Source organism: Pseudorca crassidens, chromosome 10, assembly GCF_039906515.1.
Source record: "Pseudorca crassidens isolate mPseCra1 chromosome 10, mPseCra1.hap1, whole genome shotgun sequence".
Taxonomy (NCBI): domain Eukaryota; kingdom Metazoa; phylum Chordata; class Mammalia; order Artiodactyla; family Delphinidae; genus Pseudorca; species Pseudorca crassidens.
Genome location: NC_090305.1, coordinates 87,294,670 through 87,322,102, shown reverse-complemented (window position 1 = coordinate 87,322,102; position 27,433 = coordinate 87,294,670). Strand labels below are relative to the sequence as shown.

The window sequence follows — 27,433 nt, the reverse complement described above, 5'->3', positions numbered from 1 at the left end:
GACTATTCATGAGAGAGTTTTAGTGAAGAGAAAACAAAACACCAATCCGAAGTGAGCTCCTGGTCAAAGCCCTTCCCTCCCCAAACACATCTTTTCTCTTTTGATCGCTGTGTGTTTTGAATTAAAGAAAGCCATCCTAAAATGTCTGTTTAGTTGACTTACATCACTGTGTCCTTCATTTGGAATATTTGTACAGAGAAGAGAAAGCGACTCTCTGAAAAGATTCACACTGACCTAAACAAAGGAGCTTTGCATTTCTAGATCATTCCTAAGATCTATCAATACTGAATTCACAAGTGCCACACTTCCCTTTGTCTGCACAGACAGTAGTGAAATAGTAATTTAATTGTGAAGTTACTGTACCAAATCTCATGAGATTTTCCCCAAATCTCATACTAATACCATTTTGTTCCATTAACTTTTATAATCTCCTGGCACTTGATAAATTCTACATTGTGCCATTATCTGAATATGACAGTCTTCCGTGAGTAGAAGCAAATGGAACTTTATTCCGCTAAGACTTCAATAACAGTAAAGATAAAGGGCAGGGATGCAAATTATCTGACAATTTTTTAGAAACAAAAACAAGGGCACTTTATTCTACCATTTATATATACAAGCTGCTTGGAAAAGTTTAAGTGAATTTTATATTTAAAAATAGTTAAAGGCACTTCTCTGGCAAGATGTGTGTGTGCAGACTTTGTTGTTTTACTTTCATCGACAGCACCTTGAATTTTCTACCTTATCTATCATAAAGTCCAGTAAGGCGTCAAGGGCTATGTGGAATGCTTAAGTCTAAAATAGATTGAATAAATTGGATTTGTGGTTGAGGTAAAATCTAGGGTCTGATAGCAGGTGGCCCCAAGTCTCATTCTGATAAGAAGGAAACAGAAAACACACATTTCTCTCCCTGGAGTACCAAAATGAGATAAGCTGCACATAAGCTCTAGCCGTCCACAGTATTAGATCACCCATCCACCAGGACCAATTACTTCATGGGACGAAGTTTTGATTGGGCCAAGTAGGAGGGTTCACAGGAGCAGAAAATCATGCAATGGAGAGAAAAAAATATAGAAGAGCAATGGAAATAAACATAAGGCTATAGAAGCTATTCCCAACATGTAGGATGAGATATCCTACGTACATTTAAACAATCTTCAGAGTTCTTGCTCTGAAGTATCTGTGCTTTGTCTAAGAGGAAAAAAGCTTCAGTTTGGGGATCTTAATTTTCCCAAGTTTCATATCCCCATAGGAAAGTTATGCATATTGTTATCAACAGAAATAGAACTAAATTAAGATATGTAAAATTTTAACACAGCCTAATCTAAAAGGAATTGTTTTATTTCCACTTTCAAGTGTATGAAATCATATATAATGAATTGCCTGTAATTCATTTTCTATCACTCCAATCATTCAGATTCTATACAATAATGTCTTTTTATAGAATTTTTGATACAAATATAAATGATTTTTTATTGTATTTGGAGTGTTTTATTGAGATGTGAGAATATTTTAGCATTAAATCAACCACTCACTATAATCTACTATTATTTTTATATTTAATTAAAAACCCAAAACATCCTTCATTTATAATTGACCTAGTTTTAAACAAGCAGTACTGACTCAAAGAGCGTAGTATCAATCATAATTATCAAGTACAGCACATAAACAACTGTTTTTAAATGGTCTGAAAATATTATACATGAAATAATGATTGCATTAATAAATAAACAAATGCTGTAATACAGAAAAACAATGAATACTGGGCTTTTCCCCCTCCTTTGATTATCTTCTGGTATTCTCTCTTACCTATAAAAGACCTTAGGAAATCTAAATGCTGTATTTAATGGTATTATATAAAGACAAATATAGATATACCATGAAGATAAAGATAGCTTGTCTGAATATGCTACTTAATGTTAATTGTTCATTTCACTTTGCATGTACATCAGATTACTGATAAGTTCTCAAAGTTCTATAACTAATTATAGAAAAAGGTATGTGGGTTTTGAAAGATTTAGATTAGTTCACATTAAGATTTTAAAATGATTTGACTTTTTAAAATATAAAAACACATTTAAACATGTTAATATTATTAGTTATTCCTTGAATCACTTTTTAAGTTTCTCTTAAAGTTTATATATTCTTTCTGAATTAGGGTTATGATCAGTTATTATTAAGAAATTTATATAGTTATTTAGAGGTTATTCATTCTGTTTCAACAGAGTTAGCAGTCCTTTTTCACCTTGGAATCAAGCATTATAGCTGTCTTCTTATGTAAACTTAGACTATGTTTTTCCTGAATTTTTAAAATGTAAATATCTAGTGACTTTATATTGCATATTAAATTATTTCAGGTTCCACCAATACTTCATAGGTGTATGAAGTATATCTAGGTGTTTTTTGATAATTTACAAAATACAAAGATGAAAGTCTCTACTCAAAATATGTCTTGTTATTCGATTAAACCTTTTACTCCAATGAATTTGTGAGAAACTTCAAGTAAGCAAATAATCTTACTTGTTCCTTCAAAATTTTAAATAAAGTAAAATCTTTAGAATTCTTTCAATCATGTGATTTTCCTTGTATGTCAGATAATACATCTACAAATGAGTTTTCTGAAACATGCTAAATTTCATATTTTTTTCTCATAGGCAGTGTTTTCTAGTTTCTCCAGCATATCAGAATCACTCGAAAATTTGTCATTAAAACAGAAAACTTGTCGCATGGAAGTTACATTTTCAGTGGTATAAGCCCATGGCTTTTTTCTATGATGTAATACTTCAACAATAATTTTGCACAAATCTTTACCGAGATTCAGTGTGTAGAATCAAGTTACTACCAGTTGATTAATACAGCCAGACATAAATTGAGTGAGAAATCTCAAGTACTCCCAATTCAATAGTCTTTAGAAAAATTGAGCAAAATAACAATAAAACAGCTTAACCATTAACTTGCTCACAAATAGCATTTTTAGAATTTTTTGAATGAAAAAATAAAGGCAAATGTTAACAGAGCCTTTAAAATTTAATAACTTATCAAAGATATAAGGTTAATCCTTCACTTTTATTAAGCTACTGAAAAGCTTAAAGACTTTTATAAATCTTTTTCTTCTTTAATTCCAATTACTTCAGAAAGTTTACTGCTATTATTATTAAAGATGAATGACTATGATTGAATATATGAAGTAATTGATTATCTAAAATTTTGTGTGTGTTGCCTAAAATTTGCACTGGACCTTTTCTGTCTAAAATATAACTAAGAACGTAATTTCTTTAAATTCTTCTTGCAACAAAACATCATTAGTAAGTATGATCCCTTTTTAAAATGATAATAACATTAATAGCTTAATTGTCAAAAATATTTCTTGGACACATGATTTCAATTGAGACAAACCCACCTCCTTCCAAATGCCAAAAAGCACTATTCCCTAGCTATAGACTGGGACTTAGCCTAGTGAAACAAATACAAAGAAATTTTTTAGAGCAGGTTTAGGTTCACATTAAAACTGAGGAGGGGACTTCCCTGGTGACGCAGCGGTTGGGAACCCACCTGCCAATGCAGGGGACACAGGTTCAATCCCTGGTCCGGGAAGATCCCACATGCCGCAGAGCAACTAAGCCCGTGCACAACAACTACTGAGCCTGCACTCTAGAGCCCGTGAGCCACAGCTACTGAGCCCATGTGCCACAATTACTGAAGCCCGTGCCCTCTGGGACCTGCGTGTCGCAACTACTGAGCCCTCGTGCCTAGAGCCCATGCTCCACAACAAGAGAGGCCACTGCAATGAGAAGCCTGTGCACCAAAATGAAGAGTAGCCCCTGCTCACTGCAACTAGAGAAAGCCCGCACGCAGCAACGAAGACCCAACGCAGTCAAAAAATAAAATTAAAAAAAAATATATATATATATATATATATAAAACTGAGGAGAACGCACAGATATTTCCTATATAACCTCTGCCCCCATACATGCATAGCCTTCCTTATTACCAACATCCCCCTCCAGAGTGGTATATTTGTTGCAAATGATGAACCTACACTGACACATAATCATCCAAAATCTATAGTTTACATTAGGGTTCACTCTTAGTGTTGTACATTCTATGACTTTGGACAAATATATAAGAACATGTATTTATCATTATAGTATAATACAGAGTACTTTCACTGACCTAAAAATCCTCTGTGGTCTACCTGTTGATGTTTCCACTCCCATCCCCTTACAACTGCTGATCTTTTTACTGTCTCTATGGTTTTGCCTTTTCAAGAATGTCATATAGTTGGAATCATACAATATATAGCCTTTTCATATTGGCTTGAAGTACATTATTGCAAGCTCTATCGTCTGGCTACACCATGGCTGTGTTTCTTTGAGATCTCACAAGCTTAATTCCCTACTCCATGAAGTAAGGATGTCAATAGTATATATCTTTAAGTTTTGGAAAAGTATTAGATGAGGAAAAGCACATAAAATGCTTAGCACATTGCTGCTTTGCATATTTGTAATGATGGTCTGCCAGTCTTGAATTCTCTCAGCTTTTTATGTCTGAAAAAACTCTTTATTTCACCTTTATTTTTGAAAGAGATTTTTGCTAGGAATAGAATTTGAGGTTGATTTTTTCCCCTCTCAATATTTAAAATAGTTGCACCACTGTTTTCCCTCTTGCATTATTTTAGATGTCTGTTGTCTGCTGTCATTTATCTATTGTACCCTATTTGTAATGTGTCTTTTCTTCCAGACACTTTTAAGATTTTTCTCGTAACACTAGTTTTAAGTAATTTGATGTGCTTTGGTGTACTTTTCTTTCTGTTTCTTGTGCTTGAAATTCACTGAACTTCTTTAACACATGGGTTTATACTTTTAATCAAATTTGGAAATTTCCAAAAAATTGGATTTCTAGCCATATTTCTTCAAATATATATTTTCTTCTGTCTCCCTACTTTTTCCACTTTTTCTGAGCCTCAGTTCTACATAAATTATACTGATTAAATTGTTCCACAACTCAAATGATGCTCTGTTGTTTTTTCCCCAGTTATTTTTTTCTCTGTGTTTTATTTTTGATAATATCTATTGCTATGTCTTCAGGGTCATTAATCTTTTCTTCTTCAGTGTTTAATATACTTTTAATCCCATTCAGTATAATTTTTTTCATCTCTAAAAGTTCAAATTGGTTCTTTTTTAGACCTTCCCTGTCTCTTTTTATGTGCATGCTTTCCTCTACCTTTTAGAACAAGAGAGTATAGATTTACTAGCTGTCTTGATGTTCTTGTCTACTGTTTCCGTTATTTGTGGCAATTCTGGGTCTATTGCTAATGATTGATTTTTTCCTATTTATTATCAATTGTCTTTTCTTGTTCCTTTGTGTGCCTGATAATTTTTTATTGGATGTCAGACATTGTCTTTTACATTGTTGAGTGCTGGACGATTCTTTACTTCTAGAAATATTTTTCATTTTTGTTCTCGGACACAACTAAGTTATTTGGAAACAACTTGATTCTTTTTTGGCTTGCCTCTATACTTTGTTATGCTGAAGACTTACTCAACGCTCAATGTTTTAGGTCTTTTTACTCTGCCTGGTGGGAACATAAACTCTTTGTGGCCCTGTGTGAGCTCCAGGTATCGTTCTGCCTGTTTCTTTCTGATAATTCTTCCTGGACGCTCATGGTTTTCTCACAGGTAGGCACTGAGCCATATTTAGCTGAATTCTTGACAGGAATCATTCACTCTGTGTGTAGCTCTCTTCTCCCCAGGACTCTGCCATAGGCATTCTATTTGTTTTGGCTTTCTTCATCTCTGAACTCTGTCTCCTAAACTTTGAGAGACTTCCAGGCTCTGTTTAGGTTTCCTCACCCTGCAATGAACTTTTAAAATCCTTCTAAGAAGCAAGCTAGGACAATCATTAGGCTCATCTTGTTTGTTTTCTTTCTGTCAAGGATCACTGTCCTGCACTTCCTGTTGTTCAGTATCTAATTGCTGTTCCTTATGTTTGTCTAAATTTTTTTTCAGCTGTTTAAAGTGGAACGGTAAATCTGGTTCTTCTTATTCCATTATGGCTAGAATCAGAAGTCCTTTGTAATATACTTGATGGGGTAATACTAGTATTAGCGGTAATCATCATCATCAAATATGTACAATGATGCCAAAAATTAGTAAAACAGCTTTCATCCGTAACTGTCTTGCCATCATGACATAAACTACATGTACATGAAATACATATTTATGGGGTAACTGAATAATGAGAATAAATGAAAGATAATATATATCAAATGGAAAAACTGTTCAAAATTTGATAAGACATGGACGAAGAAGGAATGGAAGGATAAAAACTCTGGTACAACTCTTTAGCCCTTCCAAGTGTCTCCTCAGAACATGAGAGAGAACAACTGCAATGAACTTCGTGACTAAGTGCCATGGACGTCTGTACTGTCAAATCAAAAGGAAGTTTGTTGCCCCCCAAGGAGAACGAGAAGTTTACATAACAATAGCCACCAACATTTATATAGTATTTACTAAGTTCTAGTAATTGTTCTAAGCACTTAACATTTAATAATCATTTAACCCACAAGGACACTGTGAGATACATACTGTTATTAACCAGTTAAAAGATGAGGAGAGTGCAAAGCAGAGTGGTTGAATAACTTACCCAAAGTCAGATAACTAATAAGTGGCATATCTGGGATGTGAAGCTCATCATTTTGGGGCTATATTAAGAATCCCCACTAATTTGAAAATGTTCCAGTCTGAGGGTAGATAAGAAACACAGATAAAGAATAGATAAGTAGATAGGTAGATAAGAATGACAGAAAAAAACAACAGAAGGTATGGAAGGGAGGGAGGGAGGGAGGTGGAAAAGAAGAAAGAGGGAGGGAGGAGAGAGAGCACACATTAGAAATAAGATTACAAATTCACAGAATTCAGAAATGCTCTTCAACTGTACTGATCCCAAGAATATCAGGGTTGTGCTGAAATCAAATCAATTTTGCTAGGATACGGAGAAAGTTACCAGGAAAGTAAGAGTGAAAAGGTGATATACAAAAAAAAGAAAAAAAATGTGCTACAATCAACTGGCCTGTAAATAGGTGAGGGAAAACAATTCAACAGAAAGGAAAATCTCTATATAGATCTAGAAGAAAGTAAACCAAAGTGACTGATCCCATACTTTAGGCCTATGCAGGCTATGACAAGGCAGCCATGGTAGCCTGGTCTTTTTGTGGAGACAGGACCTGAAAGCTAGAGTAGATGGTTACATGCTCTTGGTGGACCTTCAGTTATTTTTGCTAAAGTTATATGCTCACCATTCACTCATCCACCCTGTCCTCTAGAGTCTGACTACTCGAAAGTATGGTTTGTAGAGCAGCAGCATGTCCATTACCTGGGACCTTGCTAGAAATACAGAATCTCAGGTCTATTCCAGACCTCCTGAATCAAAAATTACATTTCAACAGGATGCCCAGGTCATTCTGTAGGCATAAGAAATGTTGGGGCCTGGAGAGAAAGGGGTCACAAGACAGGCAAGGTCTCTTTCCACTCCTTTCATCACTGTATTCCCAGAGCCTAGTTCAGGTCTACACATAATAAATGCTCATCACACTTTTTTTAATGAATACATTATGGCTATTATTAGTAACACTTCAGGTCTGAAAACCAGCCTTGTTTTCTTCCTTGACTACCTCAATTCAGTGAGATGAACATGTTAACCACTACACTATGGAAACACGATTATCTCAGTTCCTAGTGAGTTCTTCCCTGCTAAAATCCTACAGTTACTGAATGTGCATCTCAGCTGGCACTAATTAATATCATGCCATGTTTTAGTCTCTACCTTTCCATATGTATGTGTCACTGTACATGTGACATCCCTCCAACTAGAGTGAAACCTCCCTGATGGTAGGGATTACATGTACTTCCCTTAGATTGCATATCCTTCCCTTAAATTACATATCCTTCCCTTAAATAACTGGTTATATTCAAAGCTATCTAGAACATGCATACTCATGTAGGACAGCCTATGAGGCAAACCAAAAACACCTGTACACTGTAGGGTACAGTAATAAAGTATAAGTTTAGATACTAAGATGACCTGGGGTCAATTCTGACTTCCACTAGTTCTCAGCATTAATCGCAGTAGATATTTCAGCCTTCTGAGCCTCAGGTTTTATCCTTAGGGTGGAGATAATGGCACATTTCAGAGTGCAGAGCTTCCTTAGATACACAGGGCTAGTGCTATAACTCATCAGCTACTCCTATTCTTCTATCTTTGGAGCTCTTAGTCCAAGATACAAAATAATAATGCATAAAGGGACTATTACACCAATAACCAAGCAAGGACACGAAATATTTTTGTTTGGTCATGTGTAGGCAAGAAAGAAAAATCAGAAACTGCCACTTTGTCTCATTACCTGTTTTTCATAGAGAGTTTAATAGTTCAGACAAGACTTCCTTTACTTGGACAGAGACATGTTTTATAATGTGATATACCTACCAGTTCTCTCCAAGTACTGGCTGTTTGTTTTCATAAACATGTATTTACAAAGGTTATAGGCTGATGTCGTACAGGTGCAATATCAGCCACTCAAAAATGATTTCTTGGAAAGGGAGTATTGTGAATAGAACGATAAAGAGAGAGAGTAGAATTGGAAATGAGCAAATTGCAAAGGAAGGAAGTGTCTCAAAATTGCTCTCCCTATAAGAGGACTACATTACTATTCCAATAAAATATTGTAATATATTTTTCCCTCTCGCAGCATCAATTAGTTAGAGACTCTTTGTAGTTGATTATTTCCTCTTTTGAAATGTAAATGAACACTTGAAAGTTGAGTCTTATTCAATCTTCCTGCAATAACTTTTATCAGCTAATCAGCTAGGTGTGGATCTCCACACCTAGTGGAGATACACACATAGTGAAATCGCTGAAATAGGAAAGGAAATAGACCCAGATGAAGTACTTTCCAAGTATCTCAACAGAGAGGCAACTCATTTTGGGGAGGTCATTTCTTTATTGTGCAGAATCCTCCTTACATAACAGGATGTTCAGCACCCAAGGTTCCTGTCCTTGATATGCCAGTGACGTTCCCTAGTCATTCCAGCCACCCAAAGGACTCCTTTTGCGAAGCACTTGCTTGCTTCACCGAGAGAAAACAAGTGCATCAAAAACTAACCTTGTTTATTTTACAGTTTTGCCTTGCTGGCCTTGCAGCAACTAGGGTGCCATGGAAATGTCTCATCTACATGTAAACAGCTGAGTTAAGATACAAATGAAGTGTGTGGTCTGCTCTGAGCCTGACTTTCCTCCATTTCACTCAAGGCTAACCTGGTTCCAGCTTTCAATATTCCATGCCTTCTGTTCATTATCTCATTGCCTTTTTTTGCCATTCACATATTCATCTTCTAACTCAACACTAAGAGGGAAAAAGAATGGAGAGAGGAGGAGAAGTATTCCCTCTATGACCTCTTTTTGTTGTCACGGTGCAGTGCACTGTGCCTTTCCTACACCAGCATGCATTTTCTGCCACCAGCCTCTCTCCTGTGGTTCAAGATCTCCTGAAAAGGGCTGGAAGGAGTTACATTGCCTATCAGCAGGCATTGTTCTCCATTGCATTCTTATGATCACGTCCCCTGGATGCACTGAATTTTGACTGCCTAAGTGGGATTTTAAGTTACATTAATTCTGTTCTTAGATAGCACTTAGAAATGATGAGAGTCAAATGACTGAGCTTATCAGAATGTATTCCAATATTTCTCAAAGTGTGTTTCGTAACCACTGGTTGCAGGGTTATGTTAACAGGAGCTACTTGGAAAATGATTCCATGGTCAAATAAGTTTGGAGAAGGATGGACTGAACAAATTACTTTAGTGCGTGGATTTACAGAGCCTTTACTGTGTGAAGGTGGTAGGATCTCAGTACAGTGGTGAGGAATGAGTTCAGTGTTTTTCAAATGTATTTGGCTACGAAGTCAATTTTCCCACCTATTACTGGAGCAATAAATGAGAAACAAGTGATTCTAGTCTTTAATAAGCCACTTAAGCTATGGGAATACAGACTTTCAGAGCTGCTGATTCGGCCCCTAGGCAGTACACTACAGGACTATAGCAGTTGGCGCCATTTACATGGCACAACGTGAATGGAGCACTTTATCAGTCAGAGTTCAATCAGAAAAGCAGAACCACTGGCAGGTTTATATAGTAAGGGATCTGTTACAGGGATTTGATCTTACACAATTTGCGAAGTCAATTAGTCTCTATAAAGTTGTAGTTTTGCTTCTGATGCTGGAGTTTCAAGTGGGTGGAGCAGGTTATCAGGAAGACAAGAAGGTATGTAAAGCCGAGGATAAAAAGGATAAACTGACACCCATGAGCTTGAGCTGGAAGCCATGAGTTTGGATTGGAAACTGCATTGGTTGTCACTACCTCCAACTCTGAGGAAGTAGATACCCTGCAGAGAAGCTGGATAAATTCCATCTAATTTGTGGAAGGAGAATTTCCCCTTTTATTATCTGTACCCTACTCCTTTCCCTTTTTCAATCATTCCTTCTTTTTAATCTCTGTCCACTAAAACTTTCTCATCTCTTCTCCAAGAAAACTCATTTTTCCCCTTAGAACTTGTAGAACATTAACAATTGTGTATTCTTAGATCACTGTGGCTTACCTATGTAGGTCTTGTGTGGTTTTAACTTTATTAAGTTCATAATTTAGGGATATACTGATATTCTTTTCCAATTAGTCTCTACAGCTCTTCAAAGAATTATTTTATCTCAGATAACATCAAATAAAACAGCTTACAACTTTTTATTTGCTTTATAGTTCTTTAAAGGATACAAAGACATCATTTGTGAATAGCTGATCAAATGTTAGAATTTCTCTTTGAATCCAAAAGTCCTATTAAACTGGGATTGTATTTGAAGTTCAATTTATTTAAATGTCCTGCTTTAAGACTGACCCATGAGAGGTGGTCTGGAGAAAAGACTGATCAAGATAACATATTTTTTTCTTTCTCTCCAGGGATTACAAAAAAAAACAGTATTCCTCACTGATGTAGGTAGAAAACCAGGTACTGTATGAAAGAAATCACGGTTGTCCATCCTACTTAATAATGACCACCATCTCCAAAGGAGATCTTGGAACTAAATAAGCCAAGACACAACCAAGAATATGACAAAGAACTTGACAATGACGAGATTCAAATAGGAGGGAAATAACTACATGTAGTCAAGAAATGTCTCTCCCTCAAAGAGACAGAAATTTCCAGATGTTAACATTTCAAGAGTACATTTGAATGACATAATGTACTGATTAAAGAGGACTTTGTTTTAAGCATTATCATACCTCCACCAATAATATCCACTAGTTTACATAATTATTTAAAATAATTATTAAGAATTTAGAAAAAGGTACTGTAATGTAAGAATCCAATAAATCAATCCCTTCTCATTAATAAATAATTTTTAAGTAATTTGTAATACAAACTCAGTAAGCAATGTTCTATACGGCTGTAATCGCTATCAGCCAAATATTTCAAAATATCTAGGTTTCCAGTGAGAAAGCAAAGTTGCTATTTCTGCAATTTACTTTTAAAATAAATTGCACTAAAAGTTCTAACTGTATGAAAAGTTCAATTATCTTTTTAAAAAACAATAGTGCACATTTCTGGGAAGACAATATGCCTCTTCATTTCTATAATGCAATTTTGAGAGGTTAAGGGGCAGTGTCTGGTCTTATTGTCTTCAATTTTATAAGCCACCTTTTTCCTCTTAGAAGGTTTCCTAGCAGATGGTAGTTCAACAAAGACCTCACAGTAGTCAAATATAAAGATGAGACAGTTGTAAACTCCATTTGGATGTCAACTAGTCTCTTAAAAGTAAAGTTGTATATTCTAGGGTAAAATTAATTTGCAAGCTAATGAACGCTATTTTTAAAACTGTATTTTCTAATCACAATTTTATTTATTGAGGGGTTTTCTCATTTTCCCCTTAAAATTTTTTAATTTGATAAATACTAAAACCAAACAAAAAGTAAAACCACAGACTTGTATTGATACATAAGTGTTTACAACAGTTTTATTTGTAATAGCTGTAACAGGAAACTACTCAAACACCCATCAACAGGTGAATAGATAAACAAATTGTGGTATGCCCACACAATGGAATGCAATAAAAGTGCACTACTGACACAACAATATAGATGAATCTCAAGATCATTGTGCTGAATTCAAAAATCTAGCAAAACAAACCAAAAAAAAAAAAAAAAAACACAAATCATAGTATATGATTCCATTTAGATTTAATTCTAGAAAATGCAAACTAATCTATAGAGAATAACAAAAAGAGGATTTGTATTTGTCTGAGAATGTGGGTGGAGAGAAGGTTGGATTACCAAGGGATGAGGAGACTTTTGGAGTGATGGGGATGTTTGTTATCTTGATTACAGTGATTGTTTAATGGGTTCATACACATGTCAAATCGGACCAAACCACATGCTTTAAATATGTGTCACTTTTTGCGCTTCAACTATACCTCAATGGAGTTGAAAAATAATTCACTCATAATAAACAGAATTTCTAGGTCTTTACTGAGTGTTTAATGTATGTTCAGGCTCTTTTCCAAGCTCTTTACATTCATTAATATTTAACCACCACCCCCAACAACTTCAAAGTAGATACCATAATTATTACATCTACTTTAAAGATGAAGAAACTGGAACAAATAAGTTTTCCACTTTGCTCTCCTGATTCCCCCATTTTTCCACTTTCTCACAACCCAAACAGGCCATCCTGTGTTAAACCCTAATGATTGGATCCCAATTCCAAATTTTGGGAGAGAGGATATTGGATTGGTCAGCTTGAACCACCTATTTCTGATACCACCTGTTATGGCCAAGGAATAGGGTGCTGGACCCACCTCTGTGAGTGATGGTGGTCATTATCTAAGAAGGAAGCCTTTCTAAATAGACTCCTAAAAAGCACTTCTAAATGTTGCCTACATTGGTGAACTCATCTTTAGAGATCTCGGGAGAGTAGTGGGAATGGAAGTATAAAGCAAGGCTATGTCTTCAGATCAACAAAACATATGGTGTTTTTATTTCTCTTTAACTGATATTAGCCTAGCATTTGTGCCAACATTCCTACTGATAGTTGAAAAAAACTTACAAATTCAAGTTAATTCAATCTCTTCCAGCTTCAAAGAGAGGCTTTCAGGCTATATACAATCCCCCCTTAACTTCCCCTTGGATAGCAAATCTAACACATGATAATCCTCTGTCATTGCTGGTCTTCACTTAGAGAGAACACTTCCTGATAGCCTTTGGGGATCATCTCTTTCCCCACAATTTCTTCTCCCAAAATCCATAACCCTTCTATTGCTGCTAGCGTGGATTGCCTACTATGCAGCATCCACGAATGGCATCTCTTATTGAGACCAAGAGCCTTGTTTCTGTTTACTGGCCCTCAGCACTTCTCTCAAACTTGGACGAAGTTTGGAGTTCTCCCCAGGTGTTCTCAGAATACACTGTATTAACGGAAATACTCAAATCTTTTCACCTAGTCTTTCCATCTGCTACTGATATTTAGATGTCATGCTGGATGCAAAGATTTTTCTCTAAGTCTTGAAAACTACTAAGGTACTTCTAGGAAAATGGGCAAAGAACTATTCTGCCCTAGTAATCCCCAGATTATCCAGGGATCCTACTGTCCCAATCTTTCAAGAATTAACTAAAACAATAATGCACCAAACTCCTATTTAATGAACATCCAGCATCTAAACCACAGTCACACATCCCCTTCCAATTCCCTTCCTACTCACTTGTCAAAATTTAATTGGGTGGGGTGATTAGCTCAAACACTAAACTTTAAAGCAATTTTGTAGTCTTACCTAACATATGATTTATGGTTTAAATGTGATCTCAGTTCTTTGGTACTTATCATAAAAAGGACTTGCTTTCAAAACTACTGATTCTTCTATGAACTTAAAATAAAATGAAATTTGAATCTCAAAAAGGAGCCACCCTTTGTTCTAGACTCATCTGCCCCACACCAGGGGATGTTGAAACCTGTCTCTGATGTCTGATTGACTGGAAGGATAGGGATAAAGGAATGTGCAAAATTTCTTTAACTTTTGGTCTCAATGGAATAAATGATACTGGACTTGCATGTCTTCATTTATAGTTATAAAACCTGATAATTCTTGAGAGGAGGTAAAAACAAAAGACGAACTACATATTTGCTCCAGCTCTTGACTTGGCAACCCTTTCCCTACCAAAGTGCAAGTACTGAACAGGCCAAAGTAGAGTAGCAAAGTTGTTGAAGTGAAGAGGCACAGACTGGAGTTTGGGCTATTGAAGTGGCTAGAATGTTCAGTGCAGGGTTCTGGAGAAGAGGGAGCTGCACGAAGAAGGTAAGGGGCAGAGTTCACCCTAGCATTCCTGGCTAGGGGCTGGGTTGTGCATGCATAGGAAGAGACTTGAAGTATCTCGCAAAAATTAGCTTCTGCGGGACTGAGCAATGAATGCATGTATGAGGGTTAATACAGTGTTAGAGCACACTCTGGTCCAACTAGACTAGAGATATCTCACTGAGCACCTGGGCATTTAACTGAGCCCTGAAAAAGGACATGCCTCAGCCATAATAACCAGATATTTTAGCCTGAGCTACATCGTAACACTAAGAAAAAAACTGAAATTGACTCAACCCTAACAAAACATAAAACCAAGCCTGACAGGATCCAAAGTATATACCAGTAGTTTAACTGTTAGCTAGAACAAAATTCATTACCCTTTAAAAGAATGCGGTGTTGCCCAGAATCTCCATAATGTATCATCCAAAGTATTTAATATACAATAAAAGATTATCAGCCATTTGAATAACCAAGAAAGCAAGCAGTCAATAGAAGATCCAAATGTTGGGGTTACCAAATGCTGACTTTAAGCTAGCTATAATAATATGATCAAGAAATTAAAGGAAAAAATGGTGATAATAATGAGTATTATCAGCAAAAAAGTAGGAACTATTAGAAAGAACCAAATATAATGTAAATTCTAGAACTTAAAGTATGTTTAAAATGAAAAATATACAAGATTGCTTTAGTAGTAGTAGATTGGGGAGTATAGAAGAAAAGGCTAGTCACATCAAAAGCAATTCTAGGGCTTCCCTGGTGGCGCAGTGGTTGAGAGTCCGCCTGCCGATGCAGGGGACACGGGTTCGTGCCCCGGTCCGGGAAGATCCCACATGCCGCGGAGCGGCTGGGCCCGTGAGCCATGGCCGCTGAGCCTGCGCGTGCGGAGCCTGTGCTCCGCAACGGGAGAGAGGCCACAACAGTGAGAGGCCCTCGTACCGCAAAAAAAAAAAAAAGCAATTCTACAAAGATTATTCAATCTGAAGAAGAGAGACAAGAGGCTGGGGAAAAAATAAGTCGACCCTCTGTGATCTTTGTGAAAATATTAAGTGGTCTAACACATGTGTAATTGGAATGCTGTTGGAAGAGAAGACAGAGAAGGGAAGAGAAAACATATTTGAAGAAATGATGGCCCCAAATGTCTTGAACTTGGAGAAAAACGTCAACTCGCAGAATCTAGAATCTCAGCAAAATCTAAGAAGAAAACATTTTTTTTTTAAAACTACATCTAAACACATCATAGACAAGCTGTTGAAAACCAAAGATTAAAAAATAAAATTAAAGTGATCAGACAGGGAAAAAGGCATGTTAGATATAGGGGTACAATAACAGGAAGGATGTCAAAACTAAAATGAAGGAAGGAAGGGAGGGAGAAATGGAGGGAGGGAGGGAGGGAGGAAGGAAGGGAGGGAGGGAGGAAGGGAGGAAAGGACGAGGGAAGGAGAGAAGGAAACTAGCAAACAAGAATTCTACACTCAGGGTAAATATCCTTTACTAAGGAGAATGAACTCAAGACATTTTTAGAAAAACAAAAGCTGAAAGAGTTTGTCACCAGCAGACCCGAACTTCAAGAAATGGTAAAGAAAGTTCTTTAGGCTGAAGAGGAATGAAATCAAATGAAAATTCAGGTCTACTAGAAGGAATTGAAGAAAACCAGAAATGGCAACTGTGTGGGTAAATGTTTTTTAAAATATCTATTTTTTCTTCTCCTAATTTATTTAAAAGACAGTTGACTATTTAAATACACACACTCACACACACATGCACACACATACACACAGGAACACTGCCCATCAGATTATAACATTTTAAATGTACAGCACATAGAAATAATAGTACAAAGGTGAGTGTGTTAATTGCATTATATAGTTATAAAGTTACTAATTTAACATGAAGTGGAACAATATTTACACTAATGGGACAGTAGTAAATTAAAGGATTTATACTGTAATCCTGAGGAAACAAAAATCTTCATAACCCACTAGCAAGTGTCATTCACATGTTTACTCTTATATCTTTTCTCAGTGCCAACCAAGGTCTATGTCAGTAACAGAAACTCTGTAAGGTATAAAAATAATTTGGTCAAGGTAAACAGCTTTTTTAATGGTTTGGCATGAAACACGGATAAAACTTAATTCATTTTATATCCCTGAGTGCTATATCTTAAACCTAAACTTTTGATGAGATCTAACATCTAATAAATCCTTGAATTGGTATGCCTTGTGGTGTTAGCTGTAACTTTCCGCTGGGAGAGCCTGTGTTACAAATAAGGAATTTTCTTCTTGTTTTATTTGTCTTTACCACGGATACTTTAGAGCAATGTTTATTTACTCCATGTGTATTTTTGTATCAAGGCCACATAATCTCAAAGAGAATTTTAAAATGTAAAAAAACGTGATGGCATACATTGGTCATTTGAATGGCTACTGAAAACTTTTTCATTAACTATACTAAATAATATAGAGATTCCATTCTGTAGGAGAAAACATACTTTTGAAGGGTAAGCACTCATCCTATACCGTTTCCATCTGGACCCAATCCACCAATCCTTCAGAAAGATGGACTCTACAAGAGTCCTCAAATCCAATAATCCAAGTTGGTGACTTCTCTACACACTGATTAATACCATTTTGTGCATTATACATATAATGTCACTGTTATACAAACAATGGCAAGGGACAATGCAAAGATTTTGAAGACAATCACAAAAGACTAATGTGATAGCACATAATTATTTGTTAAAGAAGGCTCTAGTTTCACACATTCAATTTTATTTTAAAAGAAACAAGAAGATGAAACATATGACGATCTTGCAGGGATTTTTTTTTTTTTTTGGCAAAGATAGCTTTATGCTGGATAGTGTGCCCTTAAAGATTCTATTTCTGGATAGGATTTTGATTAGGAACTAGAAATACTGCTGCATGAGTCAAAATAAAGGGAATGGAATTATTACTGCCGCATGAGTCAAAATAAAGGGAAATGGGTAATTCAAATTATCTCCTTTTAGAAAAGAAAACAAAAAAAGAATTTAAAAAGAAAACTTGAGCCTGGAGACCACATTCCTGGGTCTGAATTATTTAGCTCGCTATTTGAAATGAGCACAACAAACATAATTTGGACAGGGGATCCTTTCAATAACATGTTTATTCTCCTTGGAGCTTAGTCAGACCAGTCTGACCTCTGAGGCTGGCCAGTCACTTCTGGGTTTTATTTTGAACCATGTATTTCCAAGTCTGCTCTGCCTGGGACCCACTGGACTTAACTCCTTTTTACTTCCTATCATCCACTGTGGTTTATCTTTTTCATCCCAAGGCCCAGTCTAGCTCAAGAGACTAAAACCCAGTCCAAATCAGACTCCATCACCCAAATGGAGAATTCTGTGACCCAGGTACATCTCTAGGTGGGTGAATGAATGATTTAAAGGTTGGCATCAGTATGGAATACCCTTACTGCAATGTCCAACCAACAGGGACACTAGTGATATACAACTGGTTCAGGATAAAGTACTTGATGCTTACTTTTATCATCTTTCCTGATGAAGTAGAAGAAAAAATGCAAATACCATGCTTATTAATGTCTACAGTTCTCATTTTAAATGATTGCTAAAACAAAGACAGGAAAGGAATTTAAAATGAGTTGTCTGACTTCAAGAAATGGCATCTTCAAAATGAAAATAAAAATTCCATATAGAAAATTCAAATAACGTCACCCACTCTTCAAGACAAAAGCCAATTCAAAGAGCAAAAGTGAAATCAAAGGGCAGTGAAAGTCTAAGCAGAGAAAAATGATAAAATAGAACAACAGAAAAATTTTAACTGTTAGGACATGTTTAAAATATATCAGTCAGTCTCCAAAGAAGATATACAGATTGCCAACAAACACATGAAAGAATGCTCAACATCATTAGAGAAATGCAAATCAAAACTACAATGAGATATCATCTCACACCAGTCACAATGGCCATCATGAAAAAATCTACAAACAATAAATGCTGGGGAGGGTGTGGAGAAAAGGGAACACTCTCGCACTGCTGGTGGGAATGTGAATTGGTACAGCCACTATGGAGAACAGTATGGAGGTTCCTTAAAAAACTACAAATAGAACTACCATATGACCCAGCAATCCCACTACTGGGCATATACCCTGAGAAAACCATAATTCAACAAGAGGCATGTACCAAAATGTTCATTGCAGCTCTATTTACAATAGCCAGGAGATGGAAGCAACCTAAGTGTCCACCATCAGATGAATGGATAAAGAAGATGTGGCACAAATATACAATGGAATATTACTCAGCCATAAAAAGAAACAAAATTGAGTTATTTGTAGTGAGGTGGATGGACCCAGAGTCTGTCATACAGAGTGAAGTAAGTCAGAAAGAGAAAAACAAATACCGTATGCTAACACATATATACGGAATCTAAGAAAAAAAAAAAAAAAGGTCATGAAGAACCTGGGGGTGAGACGGGAATAAATACACAGACCTACTAGAGAATGGACTTGAGGATATGGGGAGGGGGAAGGGTAAGCTGTGACAAAGTGAGAGAGTGGCATGGACATATATACACTACCAAACATAAAATAGATAGCTAGTGGGAAGCAGCCGCATAGCACAGGGAGATCAGCTCGGTGCTTTGTGACCACCTAGAGGGGTGGGATAGAGAGGGTGGGAGGGAGATGCAAGAGGGAGGGGATATTGGGGTATATGTATAGCTGATTCACTTTGTTATAAAGCAGAAACTAACACAACATTGTAAAGCAATTATACTCCAATAAAGATGTAAAATAAATAAATAAATAAATAAAATAAAATATATCAGTCAAAACTGGATAATATTTCCAAATTAGAAATGAATGTTATCCTCATAAAAATTCCCTCAGAACTATTCTTCCAAAGGATTTTAAAGTTTGCAATTTACTTAACAAATACAAATAAGTGTATCACAGTAATTTCAAAAGTAAAACAAGTAGAAAAATATGTATAAAACAAGCGGAAAAATATGTATAAATCAAGAAAAATCAAAGCATAAATCAAGAAAAATCAAGAGTAAACCATAACCTCCAAAGTAAGAAATGTGGACAGGATTTGAGTTATACGTTGCTCTGGGGACAGATAATTAGAAACTAGTTTAGTTGAACATAAATAAAATATGTAAACATAATCACAGAATCCAAGGAGAGGCTTCATCATCACACACTCAAGGTAGGAATGGATTCTCCGCCTTAGAAATTGCACGGAAGAACAGGTTATACAATTTGTAAACTTACAGAGAACTAAAACCATTTTGAATCTTAAAAAAAATAGTTTCTGTTGAGGAATAACATGGATACTCATATGGTCTATGATTAAAATACAACTGAAAATAAACTAGGAGGAATAATATGATCAGCAGTGTTCCAGCTCACTCATTCTCGCCTGAACACTTGACTACTTCTTCTCATCTGGACAGTGTTTGCATCTTAGGTTTCTTTAGCTCGGATGATGTCTCTGTTGTTTTAAGATCACTGTGATTGTCGTTTACCAAACATCTTCCTGACCCCAGGAATACATAAAATTTAGATAATTTGCTTTTCCAAAGGACAATGCCCGAACTCTTAAAGGCATTAGATTAAGTCTCCAATTTATGATGCAGGGACATAAAGTGCTATAACTAGAGAAAAGAGACAACCTAAGGAAACATCGTAATCAGGTGTTGCCTATGACTTTGGGACAAGGAAAACACCACTGGTTTTTGATATACTGGTTTTGTTTATCCAACCATTGTTAATCTGTAGGTGATCATGTCTTACACTGAGCAAGATGCAGAAAACGCAGAGACAGAGGTAGAGCCCTGGGGGGTTGGGGTGGAGGTGTTTCTAACCTTGCCAGGAAGATAAGACAGGTTTACAGAAGACCACAATGGAGATGATGATGCCAGGAGTCCCAAGGGGGATCAGAGAAGGGAATGATTGTTTCTAGACATTAAGAAGGCTTCAAGATGGGGGCGGAGGTGGGATTTTGAGGCAACATTCTGAAACGTTCACCACAAAAGCAGGTGAGTTCAAGAACAGCAGCATTGCAATTAGGTTAAAGGGAAAGGATAGGCACCTCGGAGAAATCTTAAAACTTTAAGCCACAGTTTGAAAATGATGCTATAGATTCTGACCAGTCAAGGTCTTCCTTGGCTATTTAAGGAATCTGAAATTTATCGTTTGCTCCCAGTTTTATTGTTTTTAAAAACTACGTTGATCAGTCAACTTTCACGCGAAACTGGGAGCAAAGTAGAAGAAGGAATGAAGTTGGGAAAAGAGGTGAAATGGATACAAGTCGACCAGATAACAGACAGTTTCCAGGTAAAGACATTGGAGGAGGCAAAACACTTTGGGTTAAAAAATAAAGATTATTTTTTATGATGAAAAGAGGGGATATGTGTATAGGTATAGCTGATTCACTTGGCTTTACAGTAGAAACTAACACAACATTGTAAAGCAACTGTACTCCAATAAAAATAAAATAAAATAAAAAACAACATTTAGGAATGTTGGACTATTTATTATCATGCATTCCTAAGGGTTATGGGTTATGCTCTCTGCTGTTAACCTTCTGTTGAAAACAGTACTATCTTTGCCTAAGAATCTAATGACAAATCCTCTTTGGAATGTGATTCCAAATTCTTTTGGGAATACCTGCAGACTCTCAAAAGAACGTGAAATGTTTTCTTGTTGTCTATAAAACGTTAGAAAAACTTGCCTTTTGAAACAGCAGCTGCAGGGTGAACTTCTAGAAAATAAACCCTGAGAGGTTTCTCTTCCTTTTCTTTTAACACAAATAGCCTACGTATATTTTTCAATCTCTTCTTTCCACATCCTTAATATTAACTGTAAGTGATGAATGGCGGGTGTGGAAAGAAGGAGACTGGAGAAACTCCGTCCATTTGAAAAGAGTTCATTCTTCTCACCCTATCTTGCAGAGTGTCATTTTAAATAAGTGCTGGCCTGGAGAAGGTTTTTATTGTTTTGAACCACAGGCTTTACATTACCTTAAAAAAAAAACCCTCTCAGCCGCAAGTTGGATGCTTCTGGCAGCAATACAAATCTAGCACCACCCAGGGAGGGAGCGTATTTGCTTCTTCACTCACTTCTGGCAGGGCAGAGGAATGCTGGACATTGAGAGACAAGAAGGGAGGCTGCCCAGAGCATCGGCACGCTGCTCCCCCGTCCCACGCCTTGGGCCTCCTCCCTTAGGAACAAACAGGTAAGTACATCGAGGTGCTGATGCAAGTGGGGCATCCTAGCTCACTGCAACCAAGCCATGGAGGAAGTCAAGTGCAATGTACTGAGAATACCTAATAGGTCTCAACACCTTCAGGAAGCTCAGCTTGGCCTGGCTGAGGTCATAAGGTTCTCATTCTACCCAGCACATTGCTGAAAAGTCCTTTGGTGTTTATTAGTCTTTCTAGCTTTGCACGTCACTTTGCAGCATGCTTTTCTCTAGGCTATTAAGAAATGCATTAGAACAGCCACTGAATGTTTGGGTTTTGACAAATCTGGGGCTACTTGTTCATCTGTTTTTCTTTCGTATTCAGAAATCAGAGCTCACAGCAAGCTTGACTGCTGAAAAGTGAAATATCATCTAAAGTTTCGTTTTCAATGTCAGTGTTGTAAAATACTATACATGGATAAAATGTAAGACTTAACGTTAGACAGGGAGCTGAAAAACTACAGAGATAAAATGTTCCTCTAATACGAGCGTTGTCTCTAAATATAAGGCTCCATGTTATAAATTTGGGCTCTTAATGAATTTTTTATATAACCAATTCTGTTTCCACTTAGATGTCAGAAACTGAGCTGGAAAAGATAAAAGTCAGAACAGCTGAGCATTTTGAAAATGACAAAAATAACATTTCTTGGTTGAAGGAAGGTAAGTCCTCTTGCTGTTGATTTTCTATCAATGTGAGAATTGTGCTTTTGTTTATAAGCAAAAAAGAGTGTGGAAGAAAGAAGAAAAATGTCCCAGCATTTCAAATGACATTAATACTTCTGATTTTCTTTCTTTCTTTCTTTCTTTTTTTGGCCTAAGTGGTAGTTTGAGGGTGTTTAGTATTGAAATGCTTTTTGTATTCCTGAGACTGCAGAGATCACTCAGATGACTTTATGGGTAAGAGGATATACATTTTCAATTCAAATACACGTTACCTGTGAGGTTCTTGTTGTGCTGGAGAATTTTCTCCCTTGTAGCCAGGAAGATGAAATAATTTGAGGACAAGTATTTTTTAAATAATAATCACAGAAAGGAGTGCAGGCTGTAGGAAGTCATGTCTACAAATAGAATTGCCATTCACTGCAATTACAGAAGCCACCTTCCCCCGGGAGAGCACTGTCAGCCACAAGCACGACGTGCTTAAGATGCTTGCTTGAAATACACACACAAATTGATATGTCCTCCTAGGAGAAGTACAAATATGTGCACTTTCTAAAATACGTGTAAACTCATGATTATTTACTAGAAGGTTTGGTTTCATAATCTTTTCTTTTTATGAACATCTTTAATGTCTTTAATCTTCTTATGAACATCTTTAAAAGGAAACCAACTTGATATTCTATCTAAATAGATAAGTTGTGTCTTTTACTTCATTTCCTGAATCTATTCTGTTGTTAAAAGACGGCTCTTAAGTAGTTGCCATGCCTCAAAATTGTTTTCTAAGATCACAGGAGACTTTAATATATATGTCAAGTAAGTTCTACAACACCAATAATAATAATAATAATCATGACATCAAACACGATGACAATGTGCATTAGTGATTATGCTGAATCATCACAACAACCCTAGGAAGCATTAATCGCTCCTAATATTCAGGTAAGAAAATAGAGTCTCAAAGAGTTTAAGTAAATTGCCTAATATTGCAAAATTAGGAAGTAACAGAGCGGGGATTTGATCCCAGACTATGTGACTCCATAGCATATAAACTGAACTACCACCTTACACACTGTTTCATAGAAAAGATGTTTAAGTTACTTGTCAGGACATGATCTGTGCTCAGAAAGTTTTCCTAAAGTGTTTAAATCAACACCTCCACCTTCACACGTACTCTTCTATCCACTCTTATTCTTAATCCTGCTTTACCCCCATCCTCGTTTTTTAACTGTTCACTTTTTTTAAAAAAAGATTATCCTTCTGCCCCAGGGCCCCATAATCAAATTTAATAGCTGGAACTCATCTCCAGTGAAGACTTTATTTCAGGATAAAAGTGGGTACAGACATGTATTCTCAGAATCATTCCCTTCAAAAAGCCACAGAGCTAAGAAATTCTCTAACTTCTTTTTATTAAACAATCTTTTAAATAGAATCTTTAAAAAAACAATATAGAAGTAAAAAAACTGAACTCAGGCCAAAGATCCCTCTGTGTTTTTCTTGAGAAGACCAAGCCCGCAAAGACAGAGTTCTTCACTGTGACTTAGAGTGTCGTTTGTCTCGTTTCTTGTGCTTCAATTGCCCATGCTATAGATGTCTCATAGAGAAATAATGACAAAAATTGATATACCAGTCATCCGCTTCCTGAAGAATTTCCATTTCAAAAAATTGTCTCCATTAAGTACAATGTAGGATTAAATTTTTATAATCTACAAAATCTAACTTCCTAGGTGACCTGTTTTAGCCTATTTGGACACTTCACTTAAGCTACACTCAAATTATGTTTACTGTATCATAAAAGGGATTCCAGCCAGATGCAAGATGACAACATCTTAATTGGGAATTACCAGGATGAGTTAGTTTTTGAACATAAATGTCTTTTTTTGTTTGTTTTAATGTTAAGAAAAAGGATCTATGTTGGCTTTTTTTTCTTTTTTTGGGGGGTACGCGGGCCTCTCACTGTTGCGGCCTCTCCCGTTGCGGAGCACAGGCTCCGGACGCGCAGGCTCAGCGGCCATGGCTCACGGGCCCAGCCGCTCCGCGGCATGTGGGATCCTCCCAGACCGGGGCACGAACCCGTGTCCCCTGCATCGGCAGGCAGACTCTCAACCACTGCGCCACCAGGGAAGCCCTTTTTTTCTTTTTAAAGCAACCTGGTGCAATGGAAAGAGCAGAGGATTTAAAGTCAGGCAGGTGAAGGTTTAAAACTTCAGCTCGGCTGTTTACTGGCTGTTTGGCTGTGCCGTGTTGCTCAACCTCTCTGAGCTGCAGATTCCTCAGCCAAGGACTGTAACACCTACTTGTGAAATTACGGGAGAGAGATCTCATTACTGTTGTGTCTTTTCTTCCTCTTTAAAGCATGATTCAAAATAATATAATGTTTTTTTTGAGATCCTGGTTCACACTTGGAACAATCTGCACTAGTACCAGCACTGTATATTTTAATAGCTTTGTCAACAGAAAGGACATCTATAAAGACGCAAAGAGGCAGTTTATTTGGGATCTTAGAATTGCAATTTGGGGAATCACAGATTCCGGAGGCACCCAGAATAGTGTCTCAACAGAGGAAAACAGGCAGGGGGTTTTATGGAAAAAAGGAGGAAGTTCATGCAGGCTTAGGCAAGTTGTTTACCAAAGATTTGGATTGGAGGGTAAATATGTTCCATATATACAACTGGGTTATCAAGCACGTCTCATCCCTTACTAGGGAAAGGTAGGGTTTCCTTAGTCCAAAGAAAGTCCAGGTCTCAGCATTACTGTTTCCTTTTGGCAATTCAGCAACTACTCAGCAGCTTTATTTTTGAGTGTTCAGCCGAAGTTCAGCATGGACAGCAAACACGGAGGTCCTTCGTGACACTTCAGTCATTCCTGCCATTGTTTCTCTCACAGCATTTTATATAAATTCCTTCCCATGGTCCCTACAACCATTTGGTGTGCAGTAGTATTGTCTCATTTTACAGATTAAAAGACCGAGGCTCAGAGAAACTAGATCTTGCTCAAACTGACAGAGCTGTTAAGTGGCAAACTGAACCTTGAACCCAAATCTTCCAAATTCTGTTCTTTGCCTTAAACCACTTTGTCACAATGCCTTCTCCAACAGTTATCAGTATTTGAAATTTATCAAACCCCATCCCCCTTAAAAAAGAAAAAGAAATACAGTCATCCCTCGGTATCTGCAGGAGGACTGGTTCCAGGACCTTTTGCAGATACCAAAATCCAAGGATGCTCAAGTCTCTTACACAAAATGGCATGGTACAGTCAGCCCCCTGTATCCACAGCTGCAGAACCCATAGATAGGGAGGACTGACTGAAGACACTTGAAAGTGGTTCAAAAGGTTTTTTCATGAATAGCAAAAGTAATTGCTTCTCCCATCACAGTGCCTCTTGCCTCCCTCTGCAATTCCAGCTGAATACTGGCCATGTTTAAAACATAGGGAATCACAGCACTGCCCTATTAGGGTTGCAGCAAGCACTCACTGGCATAATCTACATAAACCACTGAGCACAGCACCTGACCTCAGAGTGAGCATGGGACCAACAGGAGTTAGCACCATCACTGCCAACCTGAGTACTGATACTCTAACTTCTCATCTTCAAACATTCAATTTACCCAGTTCGAGTCAACATTTATTAACAGCGGTATCACTGGAGACAAGGCATGAGCATAACACAGAACAATTTTAAAAAATGAAAGAAGGACAGAAGCACAGTCCTGCACTCAGGAATTTTATCTAATTGTCCTGCTTTCCCCTGAAAGGTGAAGAGGTTCTTATTTGCCTTCTACTTTCTCTCCTATGCACCATGGGCCTGATGGCCTCGGCAATGGTGTCAAAGAGCTGCTTAAAGCAACATCCAGAGCTTTTATTAACAATTAGGGTAAATAGCGTTTAAGAAACACACCAATAAACCTGAAAATGCACTCGGAGTCAAGTTAACTGAATCCTATTTTACCTTCTATCAAACTACCTGGCAATCTTGTACCATTATTCGTCATCTTGCCTTTAAATTCCTGACTTCTCAAATTTTAGATTGATCAAATTCCTGGGTCCCAACTTAAGGAATTCAGGAGGATATAGGTGGAGGCCAGAAATAAATGCTTAAGAGCAAGTTAACATGAAGTAACATGTTCAGGGACCATACTTGGGGAAACCCTGTTTTAAAGACAATCAGAGAAACAAAATATGATTGTGAAATATGCACCAGGCAAGATGAACTGTACTGTGTAACTGTGCACCAAAGTGGTCTAGAAAGGCCAGTCTTGAAGGTGGTCATCCTCTATTTGCACAGGTGAAGAGGAGTAATGCTGGGTGCAAATCACAGGCTGCGTGATGCCTGCTTTGGCGCTAGGGAAACGGGCATTTGGGCTAGTTACCTGTGTATGGATTAACACAAAACAAGGAGGACAGAGAGACTGAGTTCCAACTATAAGTTAAGTAGTTAGTTGGACATGGGTTCTAAGTTGTCACTGCAGGTCTGAGGTCAGGGACTAATATACTGAAGTGTCATTTAAATCTGTAACTGGAGTGCAAAGTGGGATGAGGCAGGCAGAGGAAACTTTAAGGCAAGGGGGATGTTGATGGCTAAGAGAGCAATGCATTCAGTAGCCCTGAAGTGAGGACAACACGACCAGCATGAAAGTCATAACAAGGAGAAGAAAATAGGCCCAAACGTGAAAAAGGTTACAAAGGAAAAACTGATATAACATAGAAACTGGGGGGGAAATTACAGGTGGAGTAAGATGGCATGTAACACCCCATTAAACCAGGGAGCATTCTGGGTAAGCATTTCAGTGCTCGTTCCTTACACTATTTGATGGAGAAGAGAAACATCAGAATGAAGGGATGGAAGCCTTTAAATTGTTGCCATTTGCAGTTTAAAGATCACAGCATCACCAGTGTTTGAGCTGCACACGATTTCTTAGAGTGTCTCCTGAATTTTCAGGAGAAAGTGGATTTCTATATGAAATCTCCTGATTTCTAAAGGTTAAATAATAACAATTAACAACAACAAACAACACTTTCAAGAAAGAGCCATGCAGAACAAATGAAACCAGGTTCTGTGAGTCTATTTCAGCCCATGGGCTACCAGTGTGTAACTTCTGTTCTAAGAGCTTGTATCTCTTAACAAAATCTAGTACAATTTCCTAAAAACTGATT

The 27,433-nt window shown here is 37.1% G+C and overlaps 1 protein-coding gene across 2 annotated transcripts in view; it reads left to right on the top strand.

The window, feature by feature from the left end:
* Positions 1 to 21,377: 21,377 nt before the first annotated feature.
* The window catches only part of MDFIC2 (MyoD family inhibitor domain containing 2), a 101,832-nt gene continuing 95,776 nt past the window's right edge, over positions 21,378 to 27,433 (top strand). The window contains exons 1-2 of one of the 2 annotated variants that reach the window (XM_067755186.1): positions 21,378 to 21,617; positions 22,196 to 22,283. In XM_067755186.1, coding sequence (XP_067611287.1) covers positions 22,196 to 22,283 — 88 coding nt within the window. In that variant the 5' untranslated portion in view covers positions 21,378 to 21,617. The remainder of the gene's footprint in view (positions 21,618 to 22,195; positions 22,284 to 27,433) is intronic. The other variant, XM_067755185.1, reaches the window with a different exon arrangement.